General features: G+C 36.3%; 1 protein-coding gene across 4 annotated transcripts in view; it reads left to right on the forward strand.

The window, feature by feature from the left end:
* The window catches only part of LOC131065155 (SWR1-complex protein 4), a 120,091-nt gene that overhangs the window by 15,180 nt on the left and 90,075 nt on the right, over window positions 1–14,836 (forward strand). For all 4 annotated transcript variants that reach the window (XM_057999601.2, XM_057999607.2, XM_057999615.2 and 1 more), the window contains exons 3-5: window positions 2,332–2,397; window positions 2,511–2,570; window positions 2,684–2,740. In XM_057999601.2, coding sequence (XP_057855584.1) covers window positions 2,332–2,397; window positions 2,511–2,570; window positions 2,684–2,740 — 183 coding nt within the window. The remainder of the gene's footprint in view (window positions 1–2,331; window positions 2,398–2,510; window positions 2,571–2,683; window positions 2,741–14,836) is intronic.

Here is a 14,836-nt window from a genome sequence, read left to right on the forward strand (position 1 = left end):
ATATATTTTTGGTATAGAGGAATCAACACTAGTTGGGATCCCATTTGTGATGCCCTAATTACTTTGCCCCTATAATCTTTGGCCACATGAGCTGCCCCTACTCATATATCTGTTGAAATTGGGGATTTGAACTTAGAACCACTATTTATGTCTTTTAATAGCTTAATTGTTTGATTATGCCCTGTTGATATTTCTAGTATATATTTAGAATAAAGGGTTTCAATTTATTTTTATTTATATAATATATTTATTATACATTTATTATTTAGTTTTAACCAATCTAATAAATAAATATACTTATCAAATTGTACACTATTATTTTTTTGATTTGGTAAACTCGGGTTTTTAGCTTGGTTTGAGTTCAAAGAGATCACTAATAGGGGGATCTCTTCCTAGAGGCTTTATCATTGAGACCACTATTGGGTGGTCTCAATCCCTAACACATTATAGCTTTGTTCAAACCTAGAGCTCAATGGTCCAACATAGGCACACATCTTGCAAGCAAGATTGCCCAACAAAGGTGCACATGCAAGTATATCAGCCAAATGAATGCACATGGCCTGCAAACTCAATGACCCAGTGGGGGTTTGGACCTTGATGGCCACCACAACAATGTTGTGATTTGACCATTACATTGTGCCGTTATCATCCAAATTGTATATTATTTGATTTATTATATATGTAGTATTTATAAAATCACAAATTATTTAATTAATATATTAAATTTACTATTATTTTTATTTCATTATTTATATAAATTAATATATTATATTTATTTATTTTTAATATAGTTATATTGTGATTGTGATTATCTTATATATTTCTTGTGATATATATCATTGAAATGTAGAGTATGAAATTGCAAATTACACCACTATTACATAGATAATAATAAAGATATTTGGGATTTGATGTTATTTGTTTACATTTCAATTGCATTAGGTTATAAAGCCATATCTTGTAAGAAATTGCCACCATGACTAACAACTACCTATGGGAAATTAACTCTAGATTACTAATAACCTAATTATGAATTGTAGACATACCTAACTTAAGATGTAATAGTTTCCAACATTCCCCCCTTATTACATCACTTTGAACAAAGGTAGGAATACTAGTACTAAATTAGTACAATAGCCCAGTCAATGCTTAATGAACTAGGACACATGCACAATGTAGTGTCCCCAAATTGGGATAGACCTGGTTTTGCCCAAAATTAACAATTCCAACAATATAATTCATTTTACCAATAGCATTCTAAAGTTCAACTCATTTAAAAGTTACTGAGCTTGAGAGTTAATGAACCTAAACCCTAGCTTATTCTCCATAACCAACCATAGTAGAGTTTGGAGAGGAAACCCACAAAAGGGCGCCTGGAGACTGTTCAACCCAATTAAGCAGAAGAGCGCAGAGCATCCAACTAAGACAACTTGCCCCTTGGCCCACAAGTGGCAGGAACATCCAACTAAGACAATTCCATCCACTTGGGGTGGTCTACTTAATACAAGAGAACTGGTCTACTGCCTCTCCCTAACATATTTCCTTCCATTCCATGTATAATTGCTTGTGGGAACAAGGGCTAGATAAATTAATTGATTAATGAAGCATAATAGATTGACAAAGCTTATTGATCTTTTGTCAAAGATATATTAAAGAGTATAGATGTATAATAACATTTATCCACATTGCATACCAAATACTTGTTAATTCACAAGACCGCTGTTTGCTTGAATGTCAATATCTTATATTCAAACCGATCTGATCCTTCAATGATTGATTGATTAAATGAATGAATTCCTGTGATTTGATGATTTGGTATTATGGTGAGTGATGATTAAGTGATTGTTGATTCAATAGATTGATTGTTGATTGGTGAATATTTGCTTCCTTGATCCCAAGATGAAGTGATGATTGATACCTGCAGGAATTGGTAGCATGAATTTTTACTTGTTCAAATTTATAGTCATGGACAGGATGGACTAAGACCATTTGCAGTTGAAATTCTAAAATATTTCTCATGATATAAAGTCACTTTCAATTGTATTGACTGTCCTCTGTTTATGTGACTGCGTCTTTTAGTTTTTGAATGGTTGTGGTAGAATCCCTTAGTTGACATGAATCTATATGGATTATGAGTTCCATGATTCTTGAGCACATGAAATGAACTGGATTCAAATCCTAGATTCAGTAATATTTTTTAAGCATTTTGTATTTTTGAGTTTGGTTGCTTCTTTGCAACTTATTTTCTGTCATGCTCTTTTTATTTTCTCCTTCTATGTTGGAATTTTGTGCATGATTGCAGTCTAATTGAATGTTTGTCGAATGATGCAGATCTCTTGGCAGTGGCTTCCTTTTACATCATCTGCTCGTATAGATAATTTGGAGCTTTACCATTGGGTTAGTATCTCTGTCAACTGGAGTTGAATGTTTGTTTTATTGTTGCAAATACAATTGCACATTTAGTCAACTAAAGTGACTCATACTTTTTTGAAATATGTAATTTTAATCAGGTTAAAGTTGTAAATGGAGTTCGTCCAACAGGAGACTATGCATTTGCAAAGTATAACAAAGTAATTTTTTTGTTTGTTTTGGTTTACTTGTTTACAATTTCTGAATGTACAGTGAAATAATCCATCCATTCAATCTATTGATATTTAAACTTGAATGCTGATACAATATGCAGACTGTTGATGTTGTGCAGTACACAGATGAAGAATATGCAAAGTACTTAACTGATCCTGTATGTAAGATCACCCTGTTATCTTTGAGTCTCTTTTGATTATATTAATAGTATGTTACTATGGATTAAATAATAAAAAACAATGCATTTGGTTCAAACAGTAAAAAATATATAGCGTTGCTTCTACAAGTTTCTAAATGCAGGCAGGTTGGGGAGAGAGAGGGGCAAGAGTTTGGGTTGATGGCGGGTGGCACATTTTGAGGGACGATGAGAAATTTTCCTAGATTTTGGGCAAAGAGGATGATGACAAATATAGGAAAAATATTTAAGAAAATCCATAGTTACTAGGAGACTCATATCATGACCCTTGGTACTTGTCTCCTGTACCAGAAACATGTTCCCATGTCAGAGACCCATATTGGGATGTCTCCAAACATTAGGAGACTTCATTTGATGTTTTTTTTGTGTCCCTATATGTTTTGTAGAAGCATTCCTTGAAAACTGGGTAACTTCCTATGGAAATTTCTCAGTTATATTGTATAAATTACACTGGGTTTTCCTAAAGGACAAAAGCTAAATGACCTAAAGAAACACTAATAGACTTGTAAGATTTATTTCTGGCATTGAAATTTACAAGTTCTTTGCAGCAGAAGTTTTTTTATTCAAATCCCAAATAGGTAATAGTACAAAGCATTATACAAAGAGACAATAATGTGGCTTCAGACGTACACATGCAATGAATCTTTATCAATTGATTGAAAATATAGTCATCTCCATGGGCTGCCATACCATGCTTTTGAAAAAATGGCATTCCTCTCCTGGTCTCTATCTGCCATCTCTAGATGATTCCATTTTAATTTTTTTTTTGATGATGATTTTCAAATATTAATACAATTAGAGTTTGCTTTCATAAATTCATTGACATCTATTTTAATACTTTAAAATGTTATTTTCTAAGTTTTTTGAAGTATTTTGGTATTTTTCTTTCTTTAAGGTTGCATATATTGTATGACTATTATTATAATTTTCTAAATTTAAATTATATCTAAATATTATTTATTTATTTTTTGTCACTAAATCTCCAATGTTTTCTGAAAATGGCATGCTAATACCTATCCTTGTCTCCTGAGAACATTGAGAAAATCATTAAATTTTAATTTATAATATCCATGATTCAACATTGAATGACATTGGCCCATTAATCACAAAGAATGGAAATGGATCCTTTTATAGTCCACGATATCAGGCGATCTATTTTTAGTTCTACAGACGGCTTATAGTATATGGGAGTACCCTGTAATCCATGAAAGAGGCACCTAACTATGCTACAAATGAGGCATAAATACCCTACCCCTGCAGGATTTGAACCTGTGACCTCTCTTTCAATAGTACAAGCTCTCCACCATTAGGTCAACTCAGGAGTAATGAATGAAATTTCAACATTGAAATTCTTATATTTTTACTAAACCATCCATCATCAATTTGGAATTACAAGTCTGAACTTACAACTAAATGCTGAAATCAATTGCCAAAATTAGAATCGTCATCAAATGGAGATCCTACGAATTACTTCTCTTATAAATGAAACTGCTGGACTCGCCATATACACATTTGTCTTGTGATCAATGAAACAAAGGCACTGCATACAACAGTAAGCTTTTCTGCCCATATCGCTGCCACCATTTTACCAGATTATCTTGTGGCATGGTGAGTCTATTCATCTTAGCCAAAGTAACCTCAAAGTTTAACCGAATTTGATCCTTGTACATTTTCACAAGAGCCTTCAAGAAACCCTTCTTCACTTCCTTGTCATCAATAGGAACTATTCTTCAAAGACTCCACAAACCATTTGGGAGTTGCTGCACATGTGGCTATGAATTAAAGAATGATTATTTTCTCTCATCTTTGTTGAAGAATGGGCTAAACGTAGTTGTATAGAGTGCTAAGATGAGGTCTCTATGATGAATCTTGGCCTTCATTATGCTACTACTAATCATAGCATCAATTCACTTGGATCTCTCTAAGGTTGGGATTGGCAAAGTCACCTGATCTAATGGTGGTAAATCCACGGGATGCAATGGATATAACATACCTAGCTCCAGAACAGTGATAGCAGCAGATCCAAACCTGTGTGCAGAAGAGAGGTAAAGATGGAGAGTATGTAGTTATATAGGAGAATATGGCCCAATATTATATGGAGTCTTCTTTGAGGTTATCAGCTAGTTAACAATTTGGCGCTTGAGCAGTTTGTCAATGTAACTTAGTTTCAACTACTTTGATGAGTTGTTAATGTTGAGATTAGGTTGATTAATTAGACTAGCTGATTGTTCAGGCAAACTGAGTGTTACTCTAGTAAGTTGTAAGCTTAACTTGACACCTCATCTAGTTTCTCATAGTCAGATACATGGTGTACTTGTTTATTTAAAGGGCCGTGTTTTTCTAGTGTAACTGCATTTTGTTTTTGCATAGGTTTGGGCATCTTTTAATTTTAACTCATCAAGAGTAGCAATGTTCATGGGAAATATAAGGCTATCGTCTTTTGCAACATCCCCCAACTCTTTAATAATAAAAGTTGCTTCCATCAAACTTTTTCATTTGGAAAAGTACTTCAGTATTCCATGGGGTTGTGTCTTGAAGGGTCTGGGTGACATTCACAATGTCCTGAACATCCAAGGGACTTGGGCACTTGTAGGGGATGTTCTATTTTTCAGGATTGGACAGCCTGCCTCATTTGGTGCACAAAAATAAAAAGTAGCTTTTAAAGGGAAAGAATGCTAACATTACCCTAAAAACCTAGGAGGAGGATGATTGAATGAATGAATGAATGAAAGAAAGATTTTAATGACATCCATGAGACTAAACAGTCTGTGGGACTGAGAAAAACATCTCTAATTTATCTTCGGACTCTTTTCGATTGTCATTGCAAATTCAGCACATTTGTATTTGCTTTTTAAAATTTCAGATCCCAATGTCATCCCCAAATTTTTGGAATTTTTTTGGCCGTCTCTAAAATCTTCTCCACACATCCCTGCATCCCTCTAACCTGGAAACTCAGAGAAAAACTGGGAAAATTAGCAATAGTAATCCTATGACTATCCAAACTAACAAAACTGTAAATTTTAGGCATGATGAAGGGAAAAACTAATTTTTAGAGTTCTAACCACAACACCATCAAGAAACAAAACAAGAGGTATAAAAATTGCAATTCGCAACTACTGGTTCTTTGCACTTGGGCCTGCAGGTGATGCGTTTAAAATATTTTTCAACAAATCTTTGCACTTTGATGTATAATTGCAATGTTACAAAATATTGAATAATATTATCTTATAAAGCTGGTGATACACCTAATCGCTTCCACAAATGTGAAATAAATTCCATTTTTCTGAAATTTAGAGGATCAGACATACCTCTTGTGCAAATAACACTTCATAAAATTATAATTTTGTGATGATTTGAACTAGTGCTTCCAAGTTCTTGTATTCAACTGATTTGTACTTATGATCTGTTCAATGCTGGATTTTATTTACATTGGGCTTTAAGGGCGTAATGTTCCCTTCTTAGCTCTAGACTGTTAGATGGATCTTTAGTCTATTTTGGAAACCCATAGGCTAATCAGAGACTAAATTAGGGTTTCCATCTTCAGGGTGGATTTCAAAGGGGTGTTTGTTGGAGTTTGGTAGTTTGCCTTCTAGGTTTTTTTGGGTTTCTTGAGAGCTTTAGAGTGGTATGACTTGCAAGATCATCAGAGAAGATTTCCGAACTTACAATTTTTAGTAAGTCACGACATTTGCTTAGAATATGCTCAAATGGAGTTTGGAGTCACTATTTTTAGCAGTATGCTATTTTTAGTAAGTGCTATTTTGAGTAAGTACTATTTTTAGCAGTATGGTAGAACACTTGGTTTCTATTTCTGGCAATCCAGTTTGAGGGGTGATTTATTTAGGTTTCTTGGAGTTTGTTTCTGGAAGATAATAAAAAAAGTGATTTTATAATTTCAAGTTGATTTTTGACCCCCACGCCTAGGCTCAATGACTTTTAAGTTGTTTTTAAAAGATGTTCTCATGTGGATGCCCAAGTTGGGAATTATTATTAATTTTTATTAAGTTATTGGTGCACATGAAAAGGGAAATAAAATAAAGAAATTTTTTTAATCCCACATGACTTGGAGAAGAGGGTTGATTTTTGAGAAAAAGCTATAAAAGTAAAGTTTGAGAGGCTCATTTGTCAGCATTTTACATAGAAAGCGGGCAGATTTGCAGAAATTGGTTAGATTTGATGTGCTGTCCCATAGACTTTGTTAAGTCTCGTGAACATTAAAATAAATTTCTTTCTTCTTTCTTTGGGTATGCTAAATATTGAGATAATGAAGTGCTGCTGAAATGTTTTTTAGAGTCTTAGCTTTGGGGCTGCGTGCCTTCCTAGCTTTTTGCAGTTTCGAGTTTGAAAGACAACTCCTAGCTGATTGGAGCAGCATCATTCAGAGGTTGCCATTGGATTCAATAGAGAAGTTCTTGGTTTTTTCAGTAGTGGAAACCCTTTGCTGATTTCATGTTTTTACTTACCCTGGTTAGAGGATTGAACTGATTTTTGTGGGTACTAGCTCATTCTTTCCCAGAGATCTGGGCGCTCCTATGCCCAAGGTTTCATGATTTTTGATGAGGACATTGATTTTGCTTGCTGGTCGTACCTTTTTGCGGGCCGTACTATCTTGCCTGGGCTGCATTGGGATTCATGCCATCTCCATAGTTGGTGGTTGGGACTTGAGATTGAATGGAGGTTGGACGCCTAGCCTTTATGGTGTCTTTGCTTTTAGTTTGAGCTATTTTGGAGAAGAATCGAGGGAGATATGAACATTTGAAGCTTTCTTGGGTTGCTGGTTGAAAAGATCAATTGCAGCTGTTGCATATCAGATTGGGTGTCACTGTTCTAAACTCCTGTTTTTCATCATAATATATTAGCATTGAGTTTGGATTTGTTTCTCTAACTTCTTGAATCATAGTGGCAGTGTTTTCTCATGATGCTTCATTGTTAGCCTTATTGTAATTCGTTGATTTAGTAGTACTAAACAACGTTCCATAATTTTCAGATTTTGAAGCTAATCTTGTTACCCACTGAACAAGTGGAAGTGGCTGGTTATCCGCCAATTTCTTATTTCATTACTTTCCAGCATTTGAAATTAGTACTCCCACTGAATAAGTGGTCGAGTTTAGTTTTGTATTGCCCGCTGAGAAGTAGAAGTGGCTGGTTACACTGCCAAGTTCTATTCCCTTTCATTTTCAGTATGCTTTTCCAAGTTGCTATCTGTTACTCCTGTTGAACAAGTGGTTGAGTTTGTTGGATTTTCTTATGCTAACGTTAACGGGTACAAATCCTTGTGTTTTAAAATGGAAAAAAATTAAAGGGATATTTCAAAGGGATTTGTGCTCAACACCACTTTGTTTAAATAAAACAAATCAAGTAACAAATGAAAGCACTAGCTTCTGTTTTAGAAATTTTGTCTTAGCAGCAACAATGGTGGTTTTGTTGAATTTTATACTTTCAGATTAATGGAAGACTGAGAAATCAGAATTTAACGATTAAATTAGATTGTTTGCAGTTAGAATTAATGATTTTCAGACTTAGGAACAAACATAGAAGATAAGCAAAATGAAACAAGACACCATTACCCTGGGAAAACCTCCTAGGAGGAAAAACGCAGCCAGAAAAGATCCTCAGATCTGATTATGGATTATATTCAATATTCTGATTACAATACTTATCTCTTAGGTAGCTTGATGAAAACACCTAACACTTCTTTGCTGTTCAAATCAATGGAAATGTCATCTTCAGATCTGCATCTTGATGACCTAGCTTTGCAACACTTTTCACAACATAAATGACAGGTATACACAGCAGATGAAGTTCTTCTTCTTCAACAGATGAATGGATGAGGTGCACCTTCATATGACAAAAGTATTACGCTTCTCCAATCAGATTTCGCACTAGATTGCAGAGCTAATGCGCTTGAGGGTTGAACAAATGAAGATTATATTTGATGCTTGCCAAAAGTACTTTACTTATATGATGCTTGACCTTTATTAAGTCGGCTTGGTTTAATTTAAACTTGGCGCCATTTTATGTTTTATTTCATCTAATGTGTGGCGTGTTCTTTTATAGGGTCTGCCCTATTTGAAGGGAACACACAATCTTTTAAGTGTGGCGTGAGAAAGGGCCCAGCCCTTAAGTGGATTCCAATGTTGCCATTGGCAATGGGAATCCTCCTCCCTAGTTATAAACAACAGGTTTGTCATGTCCCCACCTTAATTACATTTTCCACGCTGTCCTAAGATGAGTTAGATATAATTAATCCAAGAAATGTCTTCATTACAATCAGAGGCAATTCGTTTACAAAGTAGAAGAAAGTGAGTGGCAGACCAGTTCTGATGCATGTCAGAACTGTTTGCCTTTGCAGCAGTTAAATAATCTAGTAATACATTACCAACAACTTTATTATGATTACGTATTAAAGAGCAATCCAATACTAGTAAGGAACACACTTGGATTTATTTCAGATTTAACAAGTAGCGATTGTATTAAGACTGGCTAAGGGAAACTAATGGTTATTTCAGCGTTTTCCAAAAGCTACGATTAGTTAAATATTAAGGAAGGCAACGATTTATTAAGAAGGGACACCACCCATGGGAAGAGGCAATAAGAGGTGCCTAATCAACCTTCTTTGAAACTATATAACAAAGAAACTCATTTAGGAGAAGGCATAATGGAAAAGGGAAAAGACAGATCGATGTAGGGGAAATCTTGAATCAAAGTTCATCAAGGAAAATTTGCATTAATATTGGCATTTGACATTCTTTACAGCAGTCTATCTCTGAACATAATTGTGGTATGCATTATGTTTGATAAGTATAATTTAAATAAGAAGAATAATAAATAAATAATCTAGGTTGCCGGTTCGGGTTCGAAGAACCAGTACGGCAAAATTTTGGAAAGGGGTTTGGGTTTGTTTGGTTTTGTTAGTACAAAAACATATATATATATATATATGTATGTATGCAGCCTATAAGCATGAATTAAGATTAGCATGTCACATAGCATCATATAAACAACAAAACCAACTTAAACTTGTAATCATAGCAATGATCATATTATAACAGCATCATATACATCAAGTTCAATATCAAAATGATAAAATATTCAAGTATCATTGTTTCAACTTTCGACAATTTAAAGTTTGATCATCAAATGGATTCTCTAATTCATCATCCTCATTCTCCTCCTCATATATATATATATATATATATGCAGCCTATAAGCATGAATTAAGATTAGCATGTCACATAGCATCATATAAACAACAAAACCAACATAAACTTGTAATCATAGCAATGATCATACCATAACAACATCATATACATCAATTTTAATATCAAAATGATAAAATATTCAAGTATCATTGTTTCAACTTTCGACAATTTAAAGTTTGATCATCAAATGGATTCTCTAATTCATCATCCTCATTCTCCTCCTCCTCATCATTGACATTGACATTAGATGAATCAATCCCAATGCCAATGCCACTTACACTTGCACTTGCACTTTAAGTTTGCTCGCTATCTGAGTCATCAAATGCAACAAGCTGAGAAGTGAAAGCATCCAAATCAGTATGCTCTGGATCTATATCCCACATCTTCGTTTCCCCTTGCTTGTAGTCATGTTGCTTGTGTGAAATGAGCCAATTTAATGTTTTAAAACTCACTTTTAGGGTTATATTTAATTTTTCATGTGGTGGAATTAAAAAAAAAAAAAAATTTGCAAAATTAAAACTATTTTTGGCCTGTCAGATCCCTGGGTTCGACCTGGGTCCTCTTGGGTTCGATTTGGTCCGAACCAGGCCTGTGAATCACGAACCCTGTTCGGATCACAGGCAAACCGGACCAGAACCCCTGACGAGGACCGTACTGGACCAGTACCAAAGGGTCTAGGGGGCCGAACCCGATAAAATATAATTGTCCATTATATGGAGTAATATATATATATACACATTTATAATACATGAAAGGCTATTGTAATGACCTAGCCTTAAACCTTTCGTTAATGTTTTTAGGAAAGATAGGTTGGTTTGTGTAGGGAGAGGCAGAGTAATTCCATCCCAAAATAGGTGAGCCCCAAGAGTTGGTATCGACGGGTGTTCATGAAACCCTTGGGCCTATTTGTGGAGAGGGTTTCCAAGCACCCTATGACAGTAAACCCCATCCTCCATTAAGGTTAGGAAAGAAGGATGAGGTTTAAATATAATAATTATCAGAGTTTTGTGACTCGCGGCAAGTCACGCGAGTCAGCGGGCCTGTTAATCCTGCCGGGTCACGGTGACCTTGACTCGGGCTCGGACGGGTTAGGGGGCGTGACTTGCCTGACTTGTTGAGTCAGCGAGTCACTCCCTGACTCACCGAGTCCGGGGGTCGTGACCTGACCGATGTCACTTAAAAAAGTGCAGTCAACCCCAAACCTTCAAAAAAACCTTCAAATGTTTGGGCCTTCAACCCCAAACCTTCAAAAAATTGCCATCCGCATATTGAGCCAGCCATGTAGTGCTTCTGGATGTGAGCGCAACTGGAGCATGTTTGAGCACATCCACTCGAAGAGGCGAAATAGATTGTCGGTGGAGAGGTTGAATGATCTAGTCTTTGTTCATTACAACCTCCATCTCAGGACCAGACAGATTTTGGACGCTGACTCCTCTCCGATCACTCTAGACGAAGTCAACCCCGAGTCCGATTGGCTCACTGAGTCCACCGATCAAGTCTTCACTGATGAGGACCTTGAGTGGGTTGACCAGGCAGACAGAGAGGCTGAGGCTGTGGCTATGGCGGAGGAGGATAGAGCACGATCAGGCACAACACCTATGGCTACTCAGACTGGCACATCACATGCAGAGACTATGGCTACTCAGTCATCCAGGACCTACCTTAGACGCCTTTCTAGGAGGTAGATAGACGAGCCTGAGCCAGAGCCTGAGCCATAGACTTGTTTTTGTTTACACTTTACAGTTACATATATGTTTGGGAACATTTGAAGTCATGGATTTTATATACACTGGACAACATTTATAACTCTATATATCTATGTTTTCTAATTCGTTCAGCTACAATTTACATTTCTACGCATGTGATGGATGTATGTTTATGTATGTGATCAAATTAGCTTCTATTTGATGATGTTATTGTAATGTTCCTAGACTATTCAACAACTGGTCGTACGGTGGTGCACTAGCAAGGCCGTACGAAGTGGAGTGGAGGGGGCTGCCTTACGGTGGTGTGGGGTGAAGGGTCGTACGGTGGAGAGGAAGGAGTGTTTGTACGGTGTAAGTGTCGTACGGGAGAGTGAGGGAGGGGCCGTATGGTGTGAGGGTCGTACGGTGAGGTCAAACAAGTCGTACGGTGGAGCACAAGGAGGCCGTACGGTGGTGGGGAAGGTGTACGGTGTGGCCAAAGGAGGCCGTACAGTGGTGACAAGATGGTCGTATGGTGGTGAGAAGAGGAGGGGTGGTAGTACGGTGTGTGATTGTAAAGATGCAATGGTACAGTGAGCTTCAGCGGTTGTGTGGTAATCTTCTGGAGTAATGGATTCTGAATAATTGGAGTCCTCCTTATGGATGTAAACCAGATTAATAGAGACGCAACAAGGTAAACAATGATAAAATTCAAGATTTGCTAGATCCGGAACGAGTACAATGACAGAATAGGGTGAGGAGTGAACCTCATCGAAACTGCAAAATACCAAACAGGGAGGAGGGTCTTTCACCTTCGAAATGGCGGATAATTGAACTCCAACAGGAATTCGCACAATAGAGAAAAGATAACAAAAACTCGCATACCTACAACAATGACTAACACGGCCATATATATGGGCTCCGGGAGACTTCCCGAAGGGTTACAAATGGACCGACACGACCAGCCAAAACTTGTCAAATCTAATTAAATAAAAGGGCCCGAAAGATTTGTTATTAAATTTGGGGCCTTACAACAAAATAATTAGATTTATTATTTAATTATATCGGGGACATCACAGTTATAGTGTCTTTAAGCTTAATTCAATAATGGGTGTATGAAATAAGTTTTAAATCGTTAAAAATCTCTAAATTTCAAGGGTTTTCTTATTTTGCCGAGTCATTGCCGAGTCCGAGCCGAGTCCGAGCCGAGTCAGCCTTGCCGAGTTAGAGTCGAGTCCAAGTCTGGGAACTTTGATAATTATTGATTGTATTATGAACAATTGCTTATCTCTAGCTTAATAATTTAAAATAAAGAATAATGGTGCATAATAATGTATAATTTTGCATGTGAAACAACAAAATGATGTTTGATTTTCAGTTTCCTGACGTTATTCTCTTTCTCTCCAACAATACTATCTCTTTGGTAGTTTTTGATAAGGCTTTTTTTCTTGCTTCAGGCAATTAAAAAACTACCTAGAGCACTTAACATATTCATTGCAGAACTTAAGACTTCAATTATGCATGAGAATGTCAAATGAGACCAAATATTTATTACAGCACCTGCCATTCAACCTTTTGATAACCCGATAATTTTGAAGGAATAATCCTAATTGCATTTAGATAATACAGATAAATAAGATGTAAATGTAGCATTGATCTTTGCACCACTCATGGAATGCTTAAGAGCTTTCACGTGTTACCCTTTTCCACATCAACTGGCACCTTGCACAATCCTGTACCATAACTTTGCCCAATAGCTCTGAATCACAGTAGTAAAGCAAAACTTCTCTAAGGCCCTAGCTTCGAGGCTCTTTATGTAATTCTCCAAAACTGAAAAATAATAGGGTGCGTATAAACCATTAACCCTATCAAATGGAATAAGGGTCTATTGTGAGGAAACTGACACAACCTGCCAGGCATGTAGTTATGTGGAAAACCTTTTTTATCGACAAATTACTTGGTCCTTTTTATGAGCCCAAAACCAACATGTTAACTGTAACATGCTAAAATTAAATAAAGCATTTAAACATAAAAGTAACTTGCTGAAATGAATATAGCTGTTAACAAATATAGCTGTTAACATGATCATTGCAACTTAACATAAAAGGAAGATATTTTTTATTCATTTTGAGATACATAATTACTGAAAGTAATTACAGTGTTCTAAACCAAACATGAACGTAAGATAAGAAAATAACTAACATTGCATTAAATGAAAGAGAGAGGTTTAGAGAGTACATTTCAACTGATGCTAACATTCTGAACCTCGTAACTTTATCAACATACCAGCGAGGAGGGAAAGTATCATCAGGGCGCTTTTCCGCCCAACCACGGACTTACTAGTCCCCCGTGCCATATCCGACTGGATTGGCCCGACCCTTCGCAGGGAGGTAACGGGAAGTGGAACTCATGCCATCTGCACTGGAGGGTAATCCTACACAGATCCCTAGTCGGTCATACACTATAGGCCACCCTTAACTTGTATGACCTCTGACTGGATTGTGTATCTGGATTAACATACTGGTTGATGTTTACAGCAGTAGCCTCACCTTGACTGAGGGTTTCTATGTTAAGCATTCACGCTAGATCATGAAGTTTATTGTTCGTTGCCCTGCTTGATTGGATTAAATTCCTGAAGGTATCCGAGTTATCATGTCTGTCTCTATGCTACTGCATTCCGACTCTATGAGACTCATTGTCTGTTATAAATGTTTGGAATCAAGTTTCACATGCAGGTTATCAGATTCGAGATGACTTTAACTCATAGAATGAAACCTTTCTATGACAAACCCTAGGTTAATATAATACAGAGTTCATGCTTGTGCCATTGAGCTAACAACCTGCTCTCTCACATGAATGAGGATGAATCCAAGCTTAATGAGTATGAAGAATTATTCGTCCCTTTTATGAATCAATATTCTACCAGTCTTAAGTACAATAGTTGATTAGTTCGTATTTCCCACAGTCTCAATGTTGTTTACAAGAGAAGTAACCCATATTTGGCTTTTATTAAATTGCATCTGCCATTAAGTTGCAAATGATAAACATACGATGTCCTTCTCCACACATGAATATCAACAGTCAATAGTTCTCCCTAGTCTGGCACATTTGATTGTTTTTGTAGGATTTTGCCAAGATCAAGGGCACAATGAAAAGCATAAAAGAGACAA

This window comes from Cryptomeria japonica, chromosome 1 (assembly GCF_030272615.1).
Source record: "Cryptomeria japonica chromosome 1, Sugi_1.0, whole genome shotgun sequence".
In the NCBI taxonomy this organism is placed as follows: domain Eukaryota; kingdom Viridiplantae; phylum Streptophyta; class Pinopsida; order Cupressales; family Cupressaceae; genus Cryptomeria; species Cryptomeria japonica.